Here is a 26959-nt window from a genome sequence, read left to right as displayed (position 1 = left end):
GTAATGGTGATGATAAAGCAAAGCAAGAATTTCCAATAACATACAAACTGGATAAAATTTTCTCACATTTATGTCAGCATGAGAAAAAACAACATGGCGATATTATTGTATAACTTCCGTCTATCCGTTTGCCAAAAATAAGCTCTTTACGCCAAGCAGTTTAAGCAGAATCGTGGTTAACAAATTACCCAACTTTTTGGAACACCCTGTATGACTTTATAAAAAATTTCAAAATATGTAAAAAAAAACAAATAAATTATGCGTGTCCAAGCGTTTTCCCGAAAGACTAACCGTTTTTTAAATAACAAATATTGTAATGTTTGAGGGGCATTTTCACCCTCTTGGAATTTGAGATTCGAGAAACCCCTCCTTATCGAACCTCTACACTCCACAGTCAATCCGTTTGCCAAAAATCAGCTTTAAATGTCAAGCAGTTTAAGCAGAATCGTAATGATTACTCAATGGTCATATTTTATGAAACACCCTGTATAAATTTTTAAAAACTCTTAAAATATGTAAAACAACAAAATAAAATATACGTGTTTAAGAGTTTTTCCGAAAAACTCACCGGTTTTTTAATAAAAAATACTCTAATATTTGAGGGGTGGTTTCGCCCCCTTAGAATTCGAGTTTCGAAAAATCCCTTCTTATCGAACCTCTACACCCTAAAGTCAATCCGTTTTCCAAAAATCAGCTTTTTACGTCAAGCGCTTTAAGGAGGACCGTGATTAATCAATGACCAGATTTTTCGAAACACCCTGTATACATTTTTAAAAAATCTTAAAATATGTAAAAAACAAAATAAAATATACGTGTTTAAGCGTTTTTTTCGAAAACTTGACCGTTTTTTAAATAAAAAATATTGTAATATTTGAGGGGTGGTTTCACCCTCTTGGAACTGGAATTTCGGAAAATCCATTCTTATCGAACCCCTACACCCTAAAATCAACCTGTATGCCAAAATTGAGCTTCTTACGTTGAGTGGTTTGAGCAGGATCGTGATTAATCAGTGAGTCAGTCACTTAAGGATTTTATATATTAGTATAGATTCTACAACATGATCATTCTGTCTAATAAGTGAATCATTAAAAACTTCCCTAATATTCTTGTTACGAGTCATCATTCCTTCGTAAGTATTCTAAATATAAAACCTCCTATATCCATCCACGCAACAACAGCTTTCAGTCGACAACATTCACATCCATACAACGAATAAATTCCATGAACCGAGTATCTTTGTTCGCCTAGTAGGTTGTCAGAAGCACTACAACAAGCGACGTCCCATCGAAAACCTTAGACTGTTCCATTACCTAAGGTGTTCCTTTACCCGCACGGTCACAGTCTATCTGCAGACCCTCAGCTGACGCGGACACTTGGGGAGCGGATCCTTCCAAGACTGCGGACCAGCGAATTGTTGGAGTTGGTCCAATGAAATGTGTGACATAGCGAGGAGTGGTTGTGTTGGTCCGCTGGAAGCGCCTCGTTTGGAGGTATTATATTGCGAACGGCTTGGCTTGGTTTTCTCCTCTGCTGTGTGCTGTCGAGACCGATGGCCATCATCCTTTCGTCTTTTATCTATATGTCGCTGGCTGACGTAGGTATATTTGTAAAGATTCTAGACGGTGATCGAGTGATGCAATATAGTGGTGGGATGGTTTTAAGCTACATTCGAAATCAATTCGCTGGCCAAGTGGCAATTCGACATTAAAGTCGGCACGAAATTAACCATTCACAACAAATTTCAAGTCGAATTTTGCGCACGCGTGTTTAAACGTCTCCTGACATTTTTTTAGGTTAGTTGTTTGTTTTCATTTTGGAAGAGCATATGGAAGAGGCAAAATCCGGAACAGTTCTTAATTAAGTTTTCCAAGTTTTTATGTTTAGAAAAATGGAAACAAGAACGCCATTTAGTGATGATTTTTTTCTACAATGTGTCTGCAATGTGTCTCAAAAGATTTTCGTAGCACCCAAAACTTTTTCTCGCCTTTAATTGATTTTAACCATTTTTTGGATTTTGGTAAACCCCTTGATTTACGATCAAGCGAATTATTGAGCTGCAACAATAATTGCCGTTTTTTTAACAGCAAAGCCACAAGTCCTAATATAATAGGAATAGCGTCCACTTCACTCATTTTTCTTTTAATAATAAATATTTACTTTTCACAGGAAAATGGCTTGTAATAACAACACAAACAAAATAATTATTAAAATTTAAATGTCAAAATTGTCATAATTGTCAAACGAAAATTCCGTGCTGAAGTGGAAGTTTGCAGCTTGCAAGCTTTCAATCCAACTTCAACTTGCACTCTGGCGTCGAATTTTGTTGTGAATGATTACACTGAAGTACATATGATAAGCTTGCGTGCCAAAGTACCACTCGGCCAGCGAATTGATTGCGAATGTAGCTTTAGACGTTTTTGAAGTTCTTATTCGGCTCCAAATATTGGACATGACCCGCATGACCGATAGATATATTCAAACAAATATAGAAATATTTAGACATATTAAATGTTTCCAATAAGAACACTTATTGATTTTTAACAAAATAAACTTATAATGAATCAAAATTCAAGGATTCAAAAACACGCAATCTTAAATTCATTTTCAGTGAAGCTAATAACATTATATTATAAATCTCTTTTCCAACTACAGGGAGACCACTATCAGTTTATTGTAAGAAATTGGCCTGTGGTGAAAACACATTGGCAAGGGATAAGATACTATAGATTAGAGATGCCACGAATATTTGGCTACTAGGTATTCGATATTCGCCCTATTCGGCTACTTTTTATTTATTCACAACCAAACTTATATGGAATCACTGATTTATACTTTTTTATTTCTGATTTAACTTTGAGCAAGGAAAAAATGGTATACAAGAAGTTTAAGATGGAAGAAGGCTTTTTGTTGTTAATAAACATGAGAATAAAGAATAAACGACTGCTGCGATTTATTTTCTTGGAATTTTGTGTTCAGTAGTAAAATCACGATAATTAACTTTCATTCGATCCAAAAAAAAATTCTTATGTTGGATTAACAGACGAACAGAGAGGAAAAATGATTGCTCTCATTGAACAAGGAATGCCCCAAAGAGACGTAGCAGAGAGAATAGGCGTTATCCAGCGTGTTGGATCGAAAACATATGCAAGGTACCTACTTGAAACTAGGGACTCTCAAGAATAGGCCCAGAAAAAGTCGTCAGAGTCACAACTGAACAACAATACCGCTTGTGAGTCAAATTATTAGAGGAAATCCCAATGTTTCTCTTCCAAAACTACAAAGATATCTTCTGGCAACTACAGGTGTGAAACCATAAGAAAAAGACTTCGTGATTGAAGGTTGAATTACGGGTCCCACAGTTATCTCGGCAAAATAAAATTGACCAGCTAAATTGGTGCCTTCAACATCAAAACTGGACAATTGAGAATTGGCAAAATGTTCTTTTTTCGGATGAAACTAAAATAATTGGCCTAAACTCAGATGACCATCGAATTCGGGTTCTCAGAACTCCATGAAGATGAGCGAGGTTCCAGGCTGCCAAATCTGTACCAACATATAAAGGACGAACTGTAACGTTCTGGGGAGATATTATACTGGAAGCATAGAGAAAGTAATAAAACTCAAAAACCACTTCAACAAACTTTAACGGGTGGGATATGATTATATTATGGATTTAGGTGCTAGAACCTAAAACCAATCGTTAGGCTTTGGAGAGCTGCAATTGGGGATAATTTTAACTTCATGCACGATTGTGCACTTCCCCATATCAGCAGAGCGGCTAGAGAATGTCTTGACACGGAAGGTGTCATAGTTTTGGACTGGATGGCCTACATGTTCACCAAATCGGACACTATTCCCTATATATTATACTCTATGGAACACATGTGGGACCAGTTCAAAAGAAGCACATAGGTTAGAGCTCGTCGACACAATCCAGGAAATCTCGCACCGCTTATTGATGCAGCATTAGCAGAATAGGAAAACATATCCCAAGACAATGTTGATAATGTAATAAGAGCATGCCAGCGCGGATAGAAACTTGCATAACGGCTAGAGGTGGCATCACGGATTATTAAAATTATCAATTTTCTTTTTGTTTTTGCTTTTTGACCATTAAATCTCATTTCGTTTCAGAAACCAAAAAATAACAATGCGTTTATTTTGGGAACTGATTAATTTATTGCTATATGCATTATTTTTCATTAAAAATCTTTAGGAAGGACTGAGTTTTATTCATAAACACAAAATGTTCATACGTCTCAAAAATTATGAAAAATAATAGATGATTCCGTATCAGTTTGATTGTGTTTACAGTTTACATATCATATTATAGGTTGAGAAATTTCATCAGCATTTTCAGCATTTCCTAGGTTTTCCCGCATATACATATATTGTTATCTTGTTTGAAAACATCCTAAACGACATAAGGCTTAAATTTTAAAAATCATGAAGCTATAATTTACTTTATTCGAAAAGAGATCATCAGACAAAAGTTCCAAAAAGTTGCTTTTTATTTAAGAGACTTAATCTCATATACCTACATGAGCATTTTTATGAACAAATATTGTATTTTTAGCATTTGGTAATAAAAATCGAGATTCCCTTGCTCTGAGTAATAAAAATCAAGTCTATGAGTCATCTAAATCTGGCAATCCTACATGGAAGCCCCCATTTTCTAAATAAATTAATAATTAACTAGCAAGCTCATTTAATGAACATGTTCAAAAGATCATTTAAAAAAACAAATGAGTCATTCAAAGTATCCAGCTTGCTTTTACGTATCAAAATAGACTCTCTCGACCTCATTTCACATGAAATTTCTCCTTTTCATGCTTAGAGAGCATCGGAACGACGAGCGTAGCGAAGCAAATCAGATAAAAAGCGGTAGTTTGGCTGGCGTGGCAGAGAGTCAGAGACACGAACAAGCCCGTTTGGAACATGGCCCAGCAACGACGCAGCAACAAAACCATTATTCCATTCGCTTCAACCTTCAACGTTGAACCGTATATTCCTCTCTTTCTCTAGCACTGTTCTCTCTCTCTCGGCAGCCATTTCTGTTCGAGCAGATTGCACGTATACGCCTTGCCAACAAGAAAAACAGCACCAGGCATACATCCGTTACAGGATTTTCACATGCGATGGCACTTATCAGTTATTTCTATAGCTTTTTGGTGTTGCTGGAGTACCTTGTGGGAGCTGTTTTTTTAAAATATATCCGTTTTCGAGGAGATTTTTTTTGTTGGTTCAATATTCTGTGTTCCATGGAAGGTCAAACTACAGCAGCGGCTGTTCTGCTTGCGTTGCTGGCACGAAGCAGTGGCGTGGAAACGTTTTTTTATGCTTTTTTTACGGTGGAAGAAGATGTAGGTCACGATGTAAGAACAAGAACTATGAGAACAGTTAAATTTAAGAACTTATATTGTTGCTTGAAGTATCTTTTTATATATGTGGATAGAATATTTCGTGCTACAATTAGGAAAATACTACAGTTATACCAGTCAAAAGTTTTGTTCTTCTTAAGTACAAGGACAGTTGGTTGTTTAAAACTATTACTGCAATCTTCAAAATGGAGTATAAAAAAGATTCTTTAATCTTTATTGTTTTAAACCATAAATACTCGTACCATATAGGCAGGAGAAGTCTTGGGTCGGTATTTACTTACATGTCTAGGTCTAGGATTGAATCGCTATGGCGATCTTGTAAGTTGGAAAGAGAAAATGTTCTTGGAAAAAAACTATCTATATTGCTATCTTCCAGTAATGTCAGAATTGAAGAATTTCCTACAATATAAAGGATTTTACAGTCAAATTTCGTCGATTGAATGGTTGAAGGATTTTTATCCAAAAAGAAGGACAATATGAAGGTTTCTGGCAGTTTTGCACAATAAAAATTGCTAAAATATGTAGTAGGAATATTTATTGTTTTTCCTACCTCTATTTCTTTACTTTAACGGTGTTTAATTAAGGATGCCTCAGTTTAAAGCAACGTTGCTGTAAAAAACTCCGCAATTCCAAAGATTTTAACATTTGACAAAAATTAATATATACATTTTTATCTTTCCAGCACGTCTTATTACACACATACCATAACTAAACCAAAGTTCTTGATGTTGAAAAGAAAGAAATAGGTAAACGGAAAACAAATCTAATAAGTCAGCTGATCTTGGCGTCTTGCACGATTATTTTCGGTTCAAACAGTCATGGTAAGCAATGAATTTTTTGAAATATACTTTATAATACTGCTGTTAAGTATCAATCACAGCATTTTTGATCGTGTTATTTTTTAATAAAAAGTTTATTTAAATACATAGGTGTCCAAAAATTACCTGAAATAAGTTTTTAAAACTTTTGAAAACAAATTGAAGGTTTCGAACTTACAGCACGATACCTTTGGCTCAAGTCAATGAGTAACAGACATATCAGGTAGAAGTCTGGTTTATACCAGAGTTTTTCAAACTTTTAGACCCTCCAAGTACCCCAATTATATCCCAAATATTTCGGCAGAATAAAGTAGTATTGTCACAGGTAGGAAATACGATCTTTGCAATATATACATTCATTTTCTTGGTAGCCTATGGCTTAGAATCCCAAAAGATTTAACCCAAAAAATCAATAAAAAAGGCAATAAAATAATCTTCTATCTAATAAGATATTATACAAGTATGGAAACACTACTTCCAAAATGATTGTCACAATAATATAGAGTACTTAGGTATAATCTATCCAACCGTTGCTAGATAGTGTTGTTATCTCTCATTTTAATTCAAAAATAAATATTTTTTTCTGGTAATCTTTTGGTCGTCTCTCGAAATCTCGCCAGACAGGCCTTCTGAACTTCCTTAACATCTGTAGAGAACATCTGCTATTTCGTTCACTAAGTAAATGTACAGTCCGTGTGGAATTCGGGAATTTGACTCATACATTACAAAAATTATATGGCAAAAGCCTGACTAAGATGAAACTAAAAACCTTATTTCATATAGTTCTTTGATAACAAAAACACAACTGGTAATCTTACAGGAATACTAGATTATTATTTATTCTACATATAATGTTTTTTTTAAATAAAAGTATTCCACAGTGTGCCTCATTAAACATAATATAACAAGGTAAACATTTAGAAGCATTAATGATATTTTTAGTGATACAATCACAAAAATTTTTGGAATGGTTGAATCAAGACATGAAGTACAAACAAAATTCATTCTAGCTTAAAGAAATGGCCCAAAATATACTCAAAATTTGTTTTAAATCATTAATGAAATAATGACTCAACTCTAGACATTCGTGTATTTATAAAACTCATGTGGATATTTCATGAATTATGTCTATTTATAACTTTTGACTGAATGCGTTGAAATGCTTTTTAACCTCCTAAGTGGAATGTGGTATCGAGAAGTTGTAGACAATTTTCACGTGCAGATCAAAACCGTCTATAGTTCCTAGAAAGTCCACCGATGACCAACTTTTGCTTGAAGGTTACCTACCTAAATGACTTTCATGAAAAGAAAGCAAGAAACGACTTCATATTAACTAAGGAATTTAAAATGGACATCTACAACCCAATAGAAGAGGAAAAATCATCAAATATGTAATAGAAAAATCTAAAACTGGCTGTTACAGGGCACTAAAAAAGAAAAATTAGAAATATTATAATACTAAAAACGTCAAAAAACTCCTACTTCATGTTTACTTTGATAGGATACAGTTTTGTGAAGATTGGCTGGAAAAATTAAGAAAAAATCCCTCCATTGTCAATAAAAAATGTATACGAGGGTACTTTGAGAAGTGTCAGACCTCTCATCTATATCTACTAGTAACATTCATCCAAGAAAAAATCATCAAAATTTTTGCGCATTTCTTGAAAGACTTCTAGTAAAACTTCAATCGTTTTTGATGTTTGGTGTTGTTTGATAGATCCTTCAGTTACTCGAGATACAGTTGCACCATTTTTCAAATTTTAGGCAGCTGAATTTGAAAGTATGGCAGTACCGGAGTTGAAGAATCTTCAGAGCATGCTCTGGTGATAATATTCCTCAAGTTTACCAAACAATGCTAGACAACCGTAGGATCAAAATAGGTACCTAAGAAAGATATCAGAGACCATGAGCATATCCAGAGAATGCGTTTCTTATGCACTCGTTTAAAATCTGATCATGAGAAAATTGCCTGAGCCTTAGTACCTCCTTTACCCTTTCTGAACCAGAAATGTGTTTAAATGAACATTTCCAATCTTTTGTTGATGCAGATTAGAGAAAATATACCGAGGTTTGGCCCCAATTAATCATTATAATATTAAATACCCGAAACAAAAAAAAAGAATAAAAACAATAGACTACTAAACAGGAAATTACTCCATAGAAGTTCTGGAAAAGTTATGGATTTTATGTTCAAAAAGAGAAAACCATTAAAGGAGAATACTACGCATCATTAGTTGACAAATTGAAGACAGAACTTGTAGCAAAATATCCACATCCGCAGAAGACATCTCTGCAATTGTCATGCGAACATTAGTGAGTTACAGTGTGAATTGCTAGATCATATGCCTCCGCATACGCCAGATTTAGATCCTAGTAATTTATTATATTTCCCAAGCTGGAAATTTCACTGGATAGACCAATATTTTGGTCAAACAGAGAATGTGTTTCTTATGTACTTGTTCAAGATCTGATCATGAGAAAATTGCCTGAGCCTTAGTACCTCCTTTACCCTTTCTAAACCAGAAACGTGTTTAAGTAAACATTTCCAATCTTTTGTTGATGCAGATTAGACAAAATATACCGAGTATTGGCACCAATTAATCACAGTAAGCTACAGTACGTCTGCTGGATCTGTGTCTATGAAAGGAATGCAGACAAAAAACATTTAAATAAACAGCAATATATTTTATACGTCGACTTGACGAGTACGTCACCGCAAATCGCTCATTTTATTGGCCGCTTGCAAATTTGTCGAATTTTTATTGATGGGACATGTCGTCTAATTTTTTACGAAAAAAATCGAGAGAATATCGTTTCCCCTCTCACGGATAACCCCGTAGCTACAGAACGGACAGACGTACTGTAAACATGGATGCATCATTAGATACCCGAAACAAAAAAAGGAATAGAAACAATAGACTACTAAACAGGAAATGACCCCATACCAGTTCTGGAAAAGTTATAGCTTTTATTTTCAGAAAGAGAAAACCATTAAAGGAGAATACTACGCATCATTAGTTGACAAATTCAAGACAGAATTTGTAGCAAAATATCCACATCTGCAGAAAAGACATCTCTGCAATTGTCATGACGAACATTAGTGAGTTACAGTGTGAATTGCTAGACCATATGTCTCCGTAAACGCCAGATTTAGATCCTAGTAATTTATTTTTATTTCCCAAGCTGGAAATTTCACTCGATAGGCCAATATTTTCGTCAACCAAGAAGGTTATCGCCTGCATAAGTAGTTATTTTACTGACAAAAACTCTAATTGTTATTTGGATATGTTTGGTTTGGTTTGGAGGAAATTGAGACGAGTTGAAGTGTGTAGTTAGGAGATTACATAGAAAAATAAAATAATAATATTTTGTTTTCTATCACTGTCATGTCGGAAACTTTTGAAAATACCCTGGTATGGATAAAAATACTTCATGATAAAAATAAACATTATTTAAGTAAAAAAAACTTATAAAACTCAGTTCATTCTTTCTTTGGAATCGTCATTTAACATAGTTCAAATGTCTTTAACCCAAGGAGCACAGGAAACACCCAATATACGTCTACGCCGGTTTCCATTGTATCTCCTTTCATTATTCGCATCATATTTCATACACCTTATGTAGCACATTCTCTTAACATTTTACTGTAAGTACATTCATTGTGCATTCAACTTGTACTTATGCACTACAATGTATTTATTTTGCAGTTCTCTCTCAGTACAAAGTACGTTATTGATCGACATAATGGAGACAAACAAGCTTGGATTTTGTTTGTAACGCACTATTCTAGCGATAAAACAACGCAGTCTTGTTAAAAGGTTTCATAGAGTTGAAAACTATATTTCCAATATGGTTTCTCATCTATTTTGAGATATAACTTATGAATAATATACGATAAGGCATACTTTCTCCAAAGATAGCTTTATCTTTTACAGCTGAATTAGTGCCATGAATCCTTTGAAGTGATGGTTTACAGTTCATTCTAGAACTACGTCACTGTGCAGTAGCGTGCACATCATTTTATAACTAGCATTTCTTCTTTCTGGAATTCCTAGAACTGATAGGTTGTTTCAGTATTCTATAGACTTTCTACACTGTTGTAGACTTTGAAATACAAATTTTCTTGATTAAATTTGAATTTGGATACGAAATTAATCATTATATTGAACAGATGTACGTCCATATAGGAGGTGATTCACATTTATCTGTTATTCTGCTCATTTATGACCTTGGCTTAAAGTAAATGCTAATAATAACATGATGCAAAGTAGCCAAGCAGATTGGAACAAATACAAACAATTCTTATGTCCTATGGTTTGTAGATATTTAAGTCAAACCAGTCTGTAATACGAGCTTGTTCGTCATTTCAAATAAAAATTATATTGACGTACTATAAAATTTACAATAGCCTCAATTGCAATCGTCAACAATAGTTTCATGAATTTTTATGACTACCTGTGACAAATTCTCTACCTTGGATGTGATCTATATCCTTGGAAGTCTGATAGATTTACTAATAAATTTATTAGTAAAATTAAGTAAATGGCTTTAACAGCTCCTTGGATAGTTCTTATTGAGAATCATTTATACCTCCAAAAAAAGTGTGTATCCCATTTTGGTTCTACAGGGTGAGCAAAACGAGAAAAAAATAAACATAACCAGACAATGACTCACAATGACTAAATCAAACAATGACATAATGCCATGTAAATGTTTCTTTGATGGTTCTTCCATATAATGGGTACTCATAAATTAGTGTTTCATTGTTTGGTTCTATTTGAAGATATCCTTTTGCGATATATTGCGCAAAAAGTTAATGGACTCCATAAAATAAAATTAATTTCACTATAATTATAGGATCTTGGAAGGTATTCCTAATCATCAAGAACTTTTAGAGCTTCCTAAATAGCTTTGTATGATCATTATAGAAGATAACCAACTATTTTCAAGGACTAACCAATTAGTGCTCAATAAAAAATAGGTTTCAATTGAAATACAGCATTTTACAATATGTAGAATAGTTCATGGCAATCACCAAGAGCTGTTACAGTTTCTTAAATAACTCTGTGACTCGAACGATAAACAGAAAAATACTTATTTGAATATCTAGAACAGTGACTATGTCCTCATCAATAAGGTCTTTATCATCATGTGTATTTTTTTCATAAATTCTGTCCTACTGAGGTATACTCCTTTCCAGTTGTATAAAATAATATTTGAATCATTATTTTTGCTTGTTGTCCAATATGGTGTAACTAGGCACTGATGGTTCTAGAGAATTGTAGATGTACAATATATCGTCAAGCAAAATAGGATCCAGCTCATCAACATGCTACAATTAGGCTCACCAAGCTGGCATTTTGATAGAATAGTGTACAGAATTGTTTTTTATGGCGATACGATTTAACACCAATTCATTTCCAGGTTTTATTTTTACTAAGTACAACAGATCTTCTGTCCTGTGTCCTTTTGCATCCAAATTCTTTCCACATTTTATCCATTCTTCACTGGTTTTTCCTGTCCAACAAATTAGTGAGCTTGGGTTACATCTAATTGCAATAAAAAACGTTTTGGAGCAAATAGTCCACACTAAGACCAACTTTCACCATCATAAAACTTTTTGATCCCACGGTATATACTGTTCATCACCATATCCACCAAAACTTGATCAATAACAGGTAATACCTCTTCTTAATTAGAGTCCTAATTAATTAATACCCATCCATAATCACACCAAACACTCAGAGGCTGGACCAAATCCACCGTACAATTTCCAGACTTCTCCAAGACACGCCCATGTGCCCCTAGGCTCCCCTTGCGGCGTGGGTAGCCCCACGGCGATCAAGTAGGTGCTTATCAAAAAGGTCAACCCTGCCTCGATATCCTCACTCGTCCTCGTCCAAGCCTGCCTCGATCGATAGCTCCGCTAGCCAAACGTGCCTGCCTGAGCCAAACCCACTGGCAACGCTACACAGCAACACGCTGCCTGCTTGCTGCTCCTCGTTGTCGTAGTCGGCCGTTTGTTGTTCAGTTCAGTTCATCTGTTCCTCTTGAAAGGGAGTCCAACGCCAACGTCGTGTTTCCGTGCGCGCGTTCATCGATCACATCGCTCGAGGACGGCTCCAGTTGGAAGTAGTACCTGAACCCGGCGATCTAGAGACGCCGTAGACTCAGCTAAAAGTCGTTAAAAAATCACCAATCACCACCAACGCTTGTGTTTCGTGCGTTTTAATTAGGTTTGCACCGGCTTCGGATTTCGGATTGTTGAGCGCGACGAGTACGACTCCAGCGACGACTTTCTGAACCACGACGAGTTGTGAAACCAACATGGCCGACGGCTGGATCTCCGGTGGAATTCGTGCGACATAAAACTCTATAAACAAGAGCCGGTGTTTTTATTTTAATTCGGCGTGAACATAACCCTGTATTTTGGAGTGCGTTAATTTAAAAACAGTGATAATAATGGAGGAGTCTCCTTCGCCAGCTGAAAGTGATATCAATTCGGAACATAACGGCACGGATAATGGGGACATTACACCACCGCAAGAAATGGAGGTTGAAGTGGAAACTTGCCGCATTTGCGACGAAATCAGCGAGAAAATGTTCAACATTTTCGATGAGAATCCGGAAGGTTATCAGCTGATCGGGCTCATTAAGGAGAATTTGCCGATTGTCGTGAGTGTTTTGGCGATTTTAACCTAACAAATATCGATATCGTTTTGGAAATTTGTTACAGCTGTACAAGTCGGATCCTTTATCCAAGCAGGTGTGCGAGAGGTGCGTGGAGAATTTACAGATTATCAGTAGTTTGAAGAAACGGAGCAAAAACACGCAGGAAAAGTACGTGGAAAAGTTGAAAAACGAAGTGGATACTTCTGACAAGAATGTCCTACTTTTTCTTGGTTGCACCGGTAGCAAGGTCAGTTTCTTTTTTCTGTTCTTAATATATTCTAGATTGGTTGCTTAGCTTTTTAGTATTTACCTACCAGACACTAAATCCTAAAGTATTTGGGAAAATTTACTTAACAATTACCTTATTTTTATTCAGCCAAACCAAAAGTAATTCCCAATAGTATGATGAAACTTCACATCACATTCAGTAGGTACTTGCCATCATAATTTATTGGAATTACTATTACATCCTTGATTTTTGCTTTCCCTGATTGCCAATGAATGTACCCTTGTCATATTTTGAAGATCAATCAAAATTAATTATGGAAAATGAATCATATTTTGATCACTAGTTATCTGTCAAAAGTGACTGAAGTTATTTGTCATGGATCCAATAAATTTGTTTGTTTTTGATCCAATACAATGCACCTTGACTGACTAATTATTGTGCAAAAAACATACAGAAGATAAATAAACATACAGGGTGGCTCAGTGTTGTGAAAAAGCTCTATCAAGCTTTCTATTTTGTTTATTTTGCACCTTAATTTTTGGTAGAAAATATGCAGGTGAAATTACATTCTAGATTTTAGCTTTTTGTTGCTTTATCTCACTTTCAACATATGTAGGTATGTCAAGTATTGAAGATAAATCAAAATTATTTATGGAAAATTGATTATATTTTGATCACTTTGTCTGTCAAAAGTGACTAACGTTATTTGTCATGTCATGGATCAAATAAATTCGTTTGTGTTTGATCCAGTACAATGCACCTTGACTGACTTATGATTGTGTAAAACAAATACGATAAAACAAAGTAAGATAAACAAAAACATACAGGGTGGCCCAATGTTGTGAAAAAGCTCTATCAAGTTTTCTAATTTGTTTATTTTGCACTCCCAATTTTTTATAGAAAATTATGCAGGCAATGGTTTAGCACATCGTAAGAATCATTTTATAGATATACAGGGTGGCTCAAATATATTCTTACACAAAAGTTATAGTTTTTTAAATGGAATGATATATATTTTTTAATATTATAGATACCATCGTATCATAATAATTTATACCCTGTGTTTTTTTTAAATATGAGCATTTAAAAAAAATGCACATTTATTTCTCTCCAACATCTATAAAATAACGGCCTTCTCAGAACTAATTACAATAGTAGTAGATTCACAATGTTGTAAGTTATGTACAGGCTGAGTCAAAACTAAGTGCAGTATATTTTTTTCATTCTTTTGAAATATCTCAAGCACCCTGTATTTTATGACATAAATTAAGGTAGTTTTATCAAACTTTATATTTTACCAAATAATTTTGAGACACTTATTTTTTTTTATTTCAAAATTGTCAGTGAATAAAAAATATAATAAAATATTGCAAGTAGGATAGGTAGCTGTTGGACACCCTGTATATGATATACCCAAATAATCATTCTGCCTATAAACTCCATTTGATTAGTAAGTGACATCTACACAGCAAGCTTTTTAGTGCAAACCGTTTTTTAAAAAAAAAAGTTTTTAGTATTGTGATTTTTGGTTCACCCTGTATAGTACACCAAATAATTTTCTAACACCTTATAAGACACATCCTCCTTATTTTTAACAATGTTATCACTTGCTTATTTTGGTACACCCTGTATATTTGAGTTAAATCATTTTTTATTGGTGATACAGAGTAATATGAAAATACTGTTAATCTAAGGGAAAATACCAATGCATATTGTTTTGTATACCGGGTGTTTCAAATTTGACTATCACCACTGGGAGCTTGGAAACGGTAAGAGATACAGGGTAGCCCAAAGTTGCGTGTCAATGAGCCCAATAATTACGACGATTTGTTTGATTTTTTTTATTGGATTTCCAATGGTAAGAGGCAATTATGAAACATCCGGTATAAATACTAGCAAAGGGTAAATACCGATCGAAAAAAAACGGTGTCAAAGATGGCTGGGAATGACAATCGATGATAATTTTGGCGACGTCAATCTCTAGACGTCATTCACTAAAAATTTGGCATAAAACTTGTCAAAAATTAACACCAATTATGGAAAGATTAAAAAAGGATAGAATGTTTCCAGATACACAAATCTATTCCCAAAAAATTATTTTTTTTACTCATTATAAATACCGTATGATCGAAAAAAAAACGGCGTCCAGTGGGCTGGGAAATGAAGATCGATGACATTTCTCATATAAATATACATATAAAATAACACCGATCTTCATTTCATAGCCACCGTTGACGCCGTTTTTTTTTTCGATCATACGGTATAAATTACAACCTTCTTCAGGCCAACTGACAGTAAGCGCCATTAAAAAATAAAGAAGAGTAATGGATGTATAGAGCTTGACTTCGCCAAAATTTTCATCGATTGTTATTCCTCAGCCGTCTTTGACGCCGTTTTTTTTTCTCGATATTATGGTAGTAGGTATACGCATAGTAAGAATTTTATTACATATTACATTTTGACAATAATTACAGATCGTTAAAACTTGTGTAAAAAAGTCATGTAATAAAATGTTTAATAAGAATTATCTCTTTAAAAAAATACCATCGATTTATGGTCTTTACTATGAAGTAAATTTCTGGTTCTTTTGGGAAAGGCATCAAAAAAATACTAGTCTAGTAACCTTAGAGTAACTTGGCATCCTTCCGAATACAAAAAACCATCAAAATTCAAAAGATACAGTATACTTGAGTATACAGAGCTTTCAAAATACAAAAAGTATCACATACGCAACATTTTTTGCTGTCGAAATTAAAAAAAAAATCTTTCCAGCTCATTGAAAACACCGAAGAGGAAGATGAGGAGGAAGAAGAGCTCAAAGATCAGGGCACATCTACCGAGGATCTGACAGTACTGTGCTCCAATTGCAAAACAGCAATTTTGGACGCCAGCACAGTGAATGGAGATGTAGAACTCTCTACAAATCTGCATAAGATTATTGCAGAATCTCTGAAGAAAAATAGAGTTATCACAGGTTGGTTGTACTTTGGTGTACTATTGAAAAAAAAACGATGTCATGATAGCCTTTGAAATGTCAATTCCTTCTTTTGGTCTTAATTTTATAATGCGCAATCTTTGAATAAAAAGTCTATGAAGAAGTCTTAATACTATTTAAAAAAAAAATACATGAAAAATAATAGTTATCGTTTCATAGACAACCGTGACGCCGGTTTTTTTCGGTCTATTTCTAACTTTAAATTATATTTTAGAAGATGCTGATACAGAAAAAGTATTACGTAAAAGAAAAATACAACCTCTGTATCATGAACTTGACGATTCACTATGCAGTAGTTTGACAGACTTAACTAGACATACTGCAGGTAATAATTGTCTACATTTAATAATTTTTCCTTCTTTAAATGCATGTTTTTATTATAGTCAAGTGAACTGTGATCAAGTCACAGGAATTCAACTAATTCGTGTTTAAACATTTGATAGTAAAAAACTTCTGTTAGTTGATTAAAAATGGCGACAGTGTGTCAGACTGTAGTTCAAACTGCCAAAATGTTGGCAATAGGATTGAGAGAAAGTTTATCTTATATATTATTCTATAACTTTTTTATATACAGGGTGGTCCGAATTGTATTCTGGAAACTTCGGCAGCATATTCTGCAGATAAAAATAAGTAAAAAAGTTTTTATAAATGTATGTTCTAAAATGCTTAGTTTCGGAGATACAGGGTGTAGAAGTTTCATTTTGATTTCGATTTTTTCCAAATAATTTCTCAAGTAACGTCAATATATGAATGAAAGTTGGTGTCTGGGAGTTTTTTGATATGAGAAATTTGATTTTGGTGTGTCAATATGACTCCTACTTGTAGAGGGCACCACCTACATATTTTTTAACTAGTTTGAAGAGTAATAACTTTTCAGCCAAATAACAATAATCATGTATTAACACTTCCATTCTAAATATCTTGAGAACGGTTGCTCTTAGAGATTTTAACCAAGGGACATTTTTTACGTAAAAAATTACGGAAATGTATATTTTTTCACTCAGCAGTTTTATACAGGTAGGGACGAAAAGTTATTACTCTTTAAAACAGTTAAAACACATGTAGGTGGCTCCCCCTAAAAATAGGGGTCATATTGACATCTAAATCAAATTTCTCTTATCAAAAAACTCACAGACACCAATTTTCATCCAAATATTGACGATACTTCAGAAATTATTTGGAAAAAATCGAAATAAATATTAAACTTCTACACCCTGTATCTCCGAAACTAAGCATTTTAGGACATACATCTATACAAAGTTTTTTACTTATTTTTATCTGCAGAATATGCTGCCAAAGTTTCCGGGATACAGGTCGGACCCACCCTGTATAAAAGAAGTTATATTTAGAATTTTACACTGAACCTAAAAATAAAATAAAAAATAAGGTATCGTATTTAAAAAAGGATACGTTATATCCGCCACACTTTTTTGAAACACTCTGTATACTCTATAATAATTTTAGAATGTGTATATATCTTAACCTTCCCTATAACTTTTTTATTTAATATTTTTTGTAAACCTCGAAACAAATCAGATAATAAACTTTACTTTATTCTTAATAAATATTAATAAAATTTACAGAATTTTATTCCGACTTGACAAAATTTTAACAGTTTGAAGATAAAAAAACAAGTTTAGATTGGAAAGTGCCCATAAGGAAAATGTAAATACTATTTGGCACTATTCTTACAAGGGTCGCTCTCCAAAGCTTTTGATAATTTCGGAGCGGTTCGGCTTTTTTTGGAACTATGCCCCAAATATTATTTATTCAAATTTATTATTTTAATTTATTTTAAAATTCCTGTCACTATTTTAAATGGTATGAAATGTCTGGGAAAATGGCTTTCAAGTCAGTTGAATTCCTGTGACTTGATCCATTGATTTGACTCGTCTAAACCCGCCTTAATCGTTTACAAAAGGAATTTATACAGGTGAGGAAGAGGAAGAATCGTCCCAATTCGCTAGCGAAGTTGATTCTGAAGAATCGGTAGATGAGAGACCAGTAAAACGAAGAAAAGTTGACAGTGAATCTAAAAAAATCCAAGAAGAAATCGACCAGGAGGTGGCTAAGTTGAAAGAAAACGATGTCACAGAAAATGGAAACGATGCTGATAAGCCTGAAGAAGGGGAAAATGAAGAAAAATCTGAAAAACCTGGAGAGACTGAAGAGACTAAAGAAACTCAACCAAAAGAAGAAGAAAAGGTGCCTGAGAGAGTTATCAATTACGTAGAAATGTTTGAAGAAGAACCCGATACGACGTATGTAGTTTTCAAACTTTTTAATATATACAGGGTGGTCCCTACTGTATTCCGGAAACTTCGTCAGCATATTCTGCTGATAAAAATAAGTAAAAAAAGTTTGTATAAATGTACTATGTCCTAAAATACTTAGTTTCGGAGATACAGGGTGTAGAAGTTTCATTTTCATTTCGATTTTTTCCCGATACAGATTTTAGGACATGCATTTATACAAACTTTTTTACTTATTTTTATCTGCAGAATATGCTGCCGAAGTTTCCGGAATACAGTTCGGATCACCCTGTATATACAGGGTTAAAAATATTTTTTTTCCAGATTTGAGCCCTTAACTTTGCTCCAAATTGCCTTGAACTCAATCAACGTCCAAAACGTTCCAGACTATGAACCAGTAACTTTCGTAGAAAAACCCACAGCTTGCAAGTGTGCTACGTGTGGGGAAGGCTTTAAAAATATGAAATTATTAGCCTTGCATGAATTAAGTCATATCGAAGTAGACATGGAGGAGAAAATAGACAACCCTGTTCCATGGACGGAGGAGCATCCGTTTGCTAAGATCAGAAACCAGTGGCTCACGTTCTTTGACGAAAATGGGTAAGTTTGACTTTATTTTTTTTTTAATTTTTTAATTTAATTAAATTTGTATTAATAGGTATGATGAGGAAGATATTGTGGTCGATGTTCTGACTTGTAACAAAGAGGAAACGAGTCTGTTGGTTGAAAAAAGTGAAAAAACTATGGACATGTCGAAGAAAGACGAAGTCGTTTTGGTTAATATGAAACCAATGGTAAAACAAAACATATTTTTTATATTTCTTTTTTGGAATAATGTGTATCGTTTTTAGGTGAATGGAATATCTTTGAGAGACTATGAAAAAGAAGAAAGAAAAGCGTTCTATCAATGTATTAGAATAGGAGGACAAACAAAACGGTTTTGTACTTTGTGCAGATATTGTTTCAAAGACAACTGGGCTATAGAGAGTCATTATTTTTCGTCAGCCTGTCATTACACGTGTAAATATTGTGGTATGAGGTTTAATAAACAAAGACACAGGTAACTAACTTTTTTTTTTGTTTCTTATTCTGTTTTTATTACCCTTTATTTTATTTTCATCTTTTACTAATTATTATTTTTAATTTTGTTTTATGTTTTATTTTTTTCATTATTTTTTTTTTATTTCAGATATGAAGAACATGTGGAGAACCATGTAAAAAAAGGCGATCAAGTTTCCGATAAGATTTTCACTGCTAGCAAAGTGAATAACACTTTACCAAAGATTATTCAGCCTAACAAAGTGAGAAGGATCGTTCACGGTGATCCTGAACCGGCACGACAGGTAAAGTACCGTATGATCGAAAAAAAGAACAGCGTCACAGCAACCTTCGAACTTTTCAAAGGCTACTATGACGATTTTTTTTCTTCAATAGTACGGTTTATAATTTTTTTTGCGCGTTTTCAGATATATTTGGAGGACTTTTTGCCGGACGAAGTACCCAGAGGCACGTCACTGGTGGCCAAGTCTAGATTTGAGGGTGCGCCTCAGAATAATTCAATGAGCTTTGTGAAAATAAAACAGGAACCTAAAGATTATCCTAGTAGTGGTCCTGAAGTGAAAAATCAGAACCAAGCTTACTTTTGCAGAAAATGCTATAAGGTAAGTGATTTTTAAGTGCGATACAGTGTTGCTAGATTGATTTTTTCCCTAAATTTTCAGGTTTTCTTCAAACTGGACGAATTCAACGCGCACAGCAAAAATTGCGATTACAGTCAATTCAACAATTCGGCTCCGTCGTACCGACCAGCGCCCAACAATCAACATCCACCTAGGCAACCACCTAACAACGTTATGCGTCAACCACATCCGCCTGAACGAAAATCCAATGGAGAATACACCAACGCTGGAAGACCAATCAGAAACTGCGTCAAAGACATTGGACCATATACCGTAAGAAATAAAAAAAAAATAAAAAAAAACGGCGTCATGGTAGTCTTTGAAATGGCGATACGGTGGTAATTTTAGTCAGATCGGTCATAAATCTATAAGAAATTGACATAAAATTTGTCAAAAATTAATATTGAATATAGAAAAGGTTTTAAAACGCACACAATTATCATCGTTTTGGCATTTCTACGCCTATGTTGACGCTGTTTTTTTTTCAATTACACGATGTTTAATTTTCATAAATTTTAAATAAAAAAAATTATATAAGAATTAAATAAATACAATAAATACTATACTTACCATTTAAAAACAAAGTCGGAGTAACCTTTGAAATATCGTCTGTCCATAAATTAATAAGAAATTGACATAAACCTCACCATAAAGGAATATTTTATATAGAATAAGTCTTGAAGAGACAAAATTATCATCGTTTTGTATTTCTTGGCCTACCATGATGCCGTTTTTTTTTCTAAATTAAAATCCATTAGAAATGGCGTTAAAGATAGTGGGCCGTATACTGTAAGAAATAAACTAATCAATCCCGTAGAATAAAAAATCAGCGTCATAATAGCCTTTGAACGGCGATAATTTTTTTTGGTTCGACACCTAGATACTATTTATGGTAAATCGACATAAAAAACTTATTTCCAGGCATGCAAAATTATCATCGATTAGTATTTCTATGTCTACCTTGACGCCGTTTTTTTTTTCAAAAAAAAATCCGTCGGCGGCAAAGACAATGAACCATGTACTGAAAGAAATAAACTAATTTCATAGAATCGAAGAAAACAGCGTCATAATAGCCTTTGAACGATGGTAATTTTAATTGGGTCGAGACACCGAGATGTCCATTCAATCGGCTAAAAGCTTTTTTCCAAATAACTTTGTTGCAAACTTATAATCGATCAGTATTCCAATGCCTACCTTGACGCGTTTTTTTTTTTCAAGAAATTTTTAAATCTGTCAGAAATGGTGTCATAGATAATATGGACCATATAATATACTGTAAGAAATAACTAATTCCATATATTCAAAAAAAAACAGTGTCATAGCAGCCTTTGAACGATGATAATTTACCTAAATGTCATTAATAATAAACTGACATAGAAAATTGTTTTCAAATGCGCAGAGTTATCATCGATTAGCACGTCTGCGCCATGACTACCATGACGTCATTTTTTCCCTCGACAATACGTTAATTTTTTTTCAAAATAAAAATTCTTCTGTGTTGATTTATAGGACGAAGTTTATATTCCTAAGCAGCTGTTGAATGAGACGGTGAAGCATTCCGGTCAGAGTTTCATCTGTCATATCTGTGGTACTCCGTTCCCAACAATTTATTCCAGAAATAGTCACATGAGGATCCATAAAGGGGAACTACCGGGAATGGGACACGCTGCTCTTCATCCTCCACAACAGTCACACAGTGTAAGTTAATTTCATTTAAAAAAGATACACATAAAAATTAATAAAAATGATAAAATTTTAGTTTGGACATTATACAGGTTCTATGTTATAACCATTTTTTTTAAATTTCAGAACATACTAAAGCAGCGTTTACAACAACAACAGCAAATGCAAAGGGCTAATTATCCACAGCAAAGAAACGTTTACCAACCAAGACAGCAAAATAACTATCCACAATTTGAGGATATAAAGGTAATTTTCAAATAAAATTAAAAAATATATAAAGTATTTAATTTTATTATTCTTTTTTTACCTTAGATTAAAGAAGAACCTGTGGATACCTTCGAACCAATGGTAGAAATACACGAAGGACACGAGGAACCGCCTTCTCCACCGCAGAAATATAACCCAGTACCACCTCCAAGAGAACTAGGTGGCGGGGCAGTATCCATCACGCCGATCGCCAAGAATAATCCTCCACCCAAAAGAAGTCTGAGTCCGAACATCATGAAACTGGTCCAGAACAACCCTAATATAAGCATCAGCAAGAGATTCTCTGAAAAACAACAACAGCTACATCGCCAATCGACCAGCAACAACTACATGAGACACAGTACAGGAAATTATAACGGGAATGCTGGATACCAGGGACCATATGCTCCCCCTCTTAATCAACAGCAACATCATCAACAGCCTGGAAACTATGGTCCTCCAAATTTGCAGCAGATGAACGTGGATGATCGAACGTACAAGTGTTCTAGTTGTTGGGAGGCTTTTACCAACAAATCCCATCTGTATTTCCATAAGAAAAACCAATGTGAAGGTTCAAGGTTTCCCTGTCCGTTCTGTAAGAAAAGATTTGGTACTGAGGCAGCTTACAGTTCTCATATTTTCTACAGCCATCCAGAATAAGCACAAAAGCCAAGAAAAACGAATGAACTTTGTGTATACTAGTGTTTTGTGCATTGCAACATTAGAGGTTTTCAGAAAAACAACAGAAATGCCAATCAATTTAGCAAGAACTACATGAGAAGAAGAATCCTGGATATCAAGAACCAATCAACAATATCAACATGTCTGGAAACTATAGACCTCTGTATATGCAGCAGATGGACGTGGATGATAGAACATACAAGCTGTTGGAAAGCTTTTACCAACAAGTCTCATCTGTATTTCCATAAGAAAACCCAGTGTGAAGGTTCAGGATTTCCCGGTACATTTTGTAAGGAAAGCTTATACAGTTATCACATTTTCAATCATCAAAAATAAGCATATAGCAGCCAAGAAAAAAGGATAAATTTCGTGTATACTAGTGATTTGTGCCTTTAAAATTGTTCCAAGTATTTCTCTTTGACGTCGTTCTAGTCAGGCCTGAAATAGTCCTGTTTTTGAGACATCCAGTATATTGATTTTGTTTTTCAATGGCATTTTAGTGTTAAAAGTAAGTGAACAATAACCTATGCGAAAAGACTGAACTGATTCCCAAAAACGATAGTTTTATTTGAACTATACTCTATAATCGAAAAAAAACTGCGTCGTGGTAGCCTTTAAAATCGGGCCGACAGAAATTACGAACGATTTTCGATTTTAAAGCCACTATGATACTGTTTTTTTTTTGGTAAGCTTGTAAATTTCTTAAAGAAAAATAGTATACATTTGTTTGGAATAAAAAAAGTATTTTTCCCCTGTACATAGTTCTTTAGATTCAGCCAAATAATATTTTTAGGATAAGCAGTAAAAATATTTTAAGTTTGTATATATTTTCTTTGTGTATTTTATACTATAGTTATATTTGTGATTTATTTTTTATGGTAAGGTTGAAACGTCGAAGTGTTTGATACATTTTTTTTTTGTTAGTGACACACTAAATTGTAACATTCCTGTTTTGTTAAAATAGTGCTGCCGAAAGTATGTTAGTTTTTTGGACTGATTTGATCTATCTTTAGTATAATGTATAATACAAATATAAAGTATTTAAATTTGATTGTTATTCATTTCTTACGGGATATTTCCCTATGGATGGACCACGAAATTTTGCGTAATCTACAGAATATTTACTTATGAATCTACATGAATATTACTACTATGGTGCTTGTAAAAATTAAACAAGAATAAAAACGTTTATTTTAAACTGGTTTTCAAATACTGTATATACAACTGAGGTATCCTACTAACTTCTGGCGTATGCATTTTCGAATACGTCAAATACTGTCTCCTCAACAACATTAACTGTTGCACGGAAACATCAGAAATATCAATTGTCAGATCTATATATCCTGAAACTTCAATATCACCATCTGATCCTTCATTTTTAGACTGGATTAATTTATCAGTTATTTCCTTTGTTATTCGATCCAAATCATACAGGAAATTTGTTGAGCTCAATGGTGGGTTTTGAGTGGACATGTTTGGTTTTGGAGGTGCTTTTTTGAACAAGGCCGAATATATTCCTGCTGTATCCAAGGGTTGGTCTGGAAACACTGTAAATAACGGACTGTCCCATCTATTTTTACCATCAGGATCCTCGTATCTTAAAAATTAAATTAAAAAAATTGATAATATAATAAAAATTAATCACTGTACCTCATTACAAGAGCATCAAATATATCCTTTGTATACTTCTCCAAGTCGTTTTCTCTATTCTCGTTAAATTCCCAAGCCTGATCTCTGTTAATCTCTGTATGTACTGTACACTGAGTGCTTTTATTCGCTTTGGTTCCACAAAACAATTCGTAGCGATAGCCCTTAATATAATTTGTAGCATCCAAGATGACAACGTTCGTGGGTGATATTAACTTGATCATTTCACTTTTTAATATACCTCTAACCCGTTTCTCTTTATTAGAATCTGCGTAAAAGGCATTTTTATCAAACCCTGCTTTGATGATTTGGTCGTATTCACTTATAATATGTACGTCTTTGCCTTGCTCCTCAAAGAACTGCTTTAATTCGTTAGATCTAGTTGTTTTTCCACTACATGGTACACCAGTAATCACTATTAAAGGCATTTTTATTTATTTTTTAAAATAAAAATGATAAAAATCATAACATATTTTTAAGATGATATTTTTAGGTTATTTTATTGTCAAAGTCAGACAGCTTTCTCCCTCTATCGGCAAAACTGTGGTGCTCTTTCATTTATTTTACAGAAACCTGCAATGTATAGTTTTTTGAAATGAAAGAATATTTTTCAAATAATCTTTTAAAGAATTCGAAATCAATTTAAATTTAATGAAGAATTATCTTATATTATAATTGAAATTTGGAAAATAAGGAAAATAAAATAAAATACAAATAAAAGAGTCCATTAAATTGAATTTTGGAGTACAAATAAATATTGTAAATTGTAAATATACACCATCAGGCTGTTTAATAAAGATTATTTTTATCAGTTCTTGATTAGATACCTATGTTAAGGTAAATCCAGTAAAAATATACCTTATGTATTTGTTAGAGTTACTGAAAATTTGGCTTTATCGCGTTTCTTATTATTTATAATCACTAAAAACAATGTTTTCTAAAAGTTTTGTTTGTTTATTAGTTTTATTTTCAATTTTTAACCATTTTGATTCTACATTAGGTATACCTACGCATTTTGAGGTAAGGTTTTACTTAAATTTACTATAAAATACTATTTACAGACGCTAAAATCATGACACAATATTTTATAAGTTTGCAAAGATAATAAAATGTTCTAAATTACTTGAATGTCTGGTTTAATTTTATGAGATATATATGTTTATTTAATTGAAATTAGGAAATAATGCAATAATTAAAACCTTAGAATTAAAAAAAAAACAATGCACTAAACAAAGTAACATTATCTATAATGGGTTATTAATAAGAAAAAAATATTTATTATAACTTGACATCATAAACCTATATTTATTTTCTGATAATCCTAAATACGATTTAAAACATTTAGAAAAAACACATATACTTTCAGATAGAAGGACAGTATTCAAAAATGCATTGGGTATTTTTGATAAACAAGGAATTACAAATATGCAATTTTTTTTATCGTGAAATGTACCTACTATTGATAATTTTGAGAATTTTTATGTAAATTTCCTGTAGTTTACTTGGGTTTGATCATATGTATATGAATTATTTTAGCGCTGTTTGATTATTTAACCCTGCTATAGTTTGATGTGCAGAGGCGGCAAACAAATCTGTACCATATAAGCAAACTATTTTAGGTCTAAAATTAGTATATTTGAGATATATACTCTATAAGTTACTTATTAACTTTTTATGTTCTACTTTTTTCTCAAAATAATAACTCAAAGGTTTAAAAATATCCAAGTAATTAGGATATAACTTCAAAAAAGAACTTCAAATTCGTTTTTCTCAAAACTATGTTTTGTGGCTTAACATATAATTTGCTTCTGGGGTAGAAAAATATTTTTCTTCGGGATCAAAATGCCGTGGGTGACCTTTTTCTTATAGGGAGTAAAAATTTCTTGCAAAATTTACTATAATATTAATATAAATCATGAAAAAATATCATAAGTTTATATTTTTTTCAGGACGGCAATGAATGGAACAGACAAGATGTGATAAAATTTACAGAACCGACATACAAAGCTGTTATAAACGAAAACGGGGAAATAACAGTTCTGAATGGACCAATAACTCTACAAAATCCTTACTCAGAATCAGGAATAACAGTATTTTTAGGTAAAACTCTTATACAACTGTTATACAACCTTTATAAAACCTATATTTTATAAAGGTTGTATAAAAGTTGTGTTTGTATTCTATTTTTTAGGAAATTACGAAGATTACGCATTATCCCTGGATGAAATCGAGACAGGAGGAATATCAGTGAATCTTTCACTTAACAGTGCTGAACCTATCCAAAGAGGCATCGACATAGTCTTCATAGACGCGGTGGACACGAATTTCGATGTCGTGGCCAAATGCGTGGTGCTAGTTTTTAGTTTTAAGACCGATTTGAATCCGTACAAACTCAAATTTAATGTGGGAGACACCGAATACATTGTACTCAATTATTTTTACTTCAAGTGGTTTCTAGTGTTACTTACATTAAGTGGATTGATGATACTGATCGTCGAGATGTACGAACTGATTAAAAACATTAAGATAATGCGAAGTACAAAGAGTTATAAAGAGCTACAAAACGTTTAGATATTATTTAGTTTAAAATAAAATTAGTTTTAAGAAAATTACAGAGTTTTATTGCTCGATGGAAACTGGGTGATCCGTCCGCCTTGTTTTATGGCTCATTGAAAA

At 33.3% G+C, this 26959-nt stretch overlaps 3 protein-coding genes across 4 annotated transcripts; 2 read left to right on the top strand and 1 right to left on the bottom strand.

Annotated features, from left to right (window-relative positions):
- The first annotated feature begins 12154 nt into the window (after positions 1 to 12154).
- On the top strand, positions 12155 to 23687 carry LOC115878994. 2 transcript variants are annotated; one of them, XM_030895615.1, is made up of 14 exons: positions 12155 to 12874; positions 12936 to 13118; positions 15873 to 16074; positions 16310 to 16420; positions 18029 to 18356; positions 18672 to 18947; positions 19006 to 19141; positions 19199 to 19407; positions 19537 to 19690; positions 19814 to 20008; positions 20069 to 20299; positions 21536 to 21724; positions 21836 to 21955; positions 22022 to 23687. In XM_030895615.1, exons 1-14 carry the CDS (start codon positions 12662 to 12664, stop codon positions 22613 to 22615), a joined length of 3141 nt encoding a protein of 1046 aa, XP_030751475.1. In that variant the 5' UTR covers positions 12155 to 12661; the 3' UTR covers positions 22616 to 23687. The 2 variants fall into 2 exon arrangements, with proteins under 2 accessions (XP_030751475.1, XP_030751474.1); XM_030895614.1 differs by having other exon boundaries at positions 18017 to 18356.
- A 122-nt stretch (positions 23688 to 23809) lies between these two features.
- Positions 23810 to 24790, bottom strand: LOC115878995 (protein KTI12 homolog). Its single transcript, XM_030895616.1, has 2 exons — positions 24287 to 24790; positions 23810 to 24233 (listed from the first exon to the last, which is right to left on the bottom strand). The coding sequence occupies exons 1-2, from the start codon at positions 24709 to 24711 to the stop codon at positions 23825 to 23827; spliced, it is 834 nt and encodes a 277-aa protein (XP_030751476.1). The 5' UTR covers positions 24712 to 24790; the 3' UTR covers positions 23810 to 23824.
- Positions 24791 to 25103: 313 nt separating this feature from the next.
- On the top strand, positions 25104 to 26892 carry LOC115878996. The gene is made up of 3 exons (XM_030895617.1): positions 25104 to 25303; positions 26233 to 26383; positions 26475 to 26892. The coding sequence occupies exons 1-3, from the start codon at positions 25214 to 25216 to the stop codon at positions 26852 to 26854; spliced, it is 621 nt and encodes a 206-aa protein (XP_030751477.1). The 5' UTR covers positions 25104 to 25213; the 3' UTR covers positions 26855 to 26892.
- Positions 26893 to 26959: the final 67 nt, after the last annotated feature.

This window comes from Sitophilus oryzae, unplaced genomic scaffold (genome assembly GCF_002938485.1).
Source record: "Sitophilus oryzae breed Bouriz unplaced genomic scaffold, Soryzae_2.0 scaffold_154_pilon_pilon, whole genome shotgun sequence".
Taxonomy (NCBI): Eukaryota; Metazoa; Arthropoda; class Insecta; order Coleoptera; family Curculionidae; genus Sitophilus; species Sitophilus oryzae.
This window is presented reverse-complemented; position numbering and strand designations above follow the sequence as displayed.

What these genes read in the sequence shown, in the direction of transcription:
- LOC115878996 (XM_030895617.1), top strand. Translation starts at nt 25,214, where the DNA reads ATGTTTTCTAAAAGTTTTGTTTGTTTATTAGTTTTATTTTCAATTTTT. An exon ending in GTATACCTACGCATTTTGAG is followed by an intron (nt 25,304 to 26,232) that starts GTAAGGTTTTAC and finishes TATTTTTTTCAG; the next exon opens with GACGGCAATGAATGGAACAG. An exon ending in AGGAATAACAGTATTTTTAG is followed by an intron (nt 26,384 to 26,474) that starts GTAAAACTCTTA and finishes TCTATTTTTTAG; the next exon opens with GAAATTACGAAGATTACGCA.
- LOC115878995 (XM_030895616.1), bottom strand. Translation starts at nt 24,711, where the DNA reads ATGCCTTTAATAGTGATTACTGGTGTACCATGTAGTGGAAAAACAACT. An exon ending in TTTGATGCTCTTGTAATGAG is followed by an intron (nt 24,234 to 24,286) that starts GTACAGTGATTA and finishes TTAATTTTTAAG; the next exon opens with ATACGAGGATCCTGATGGTA.
- LOC115878994 (XM_030895614.1), top strand. Translation starts at nt 12,662, where the DNA reads ATGGAGGAGTCTCCTTCGCCAGCTGAAAGTGATATCAATTCGGAACAT. An exon ending in AGGAGAATTTGCCGATTGTC is followed by an intron (nt 12,875 to 12,935) that starts GTGAGTGTTTTG and finishes AATTTGTTACAG; the next exon opens with CTGTACAAGTCGGATCCTTT. An exon ending in ATCCTGAACCGGCACGACAG is followed by an intron (nt 19,691 to 19,813) that starts GTAAAGTACCGT and finishes GCGCGTTTTCAG; the next exon opens with ATATATTTGGAGGACTTTTT.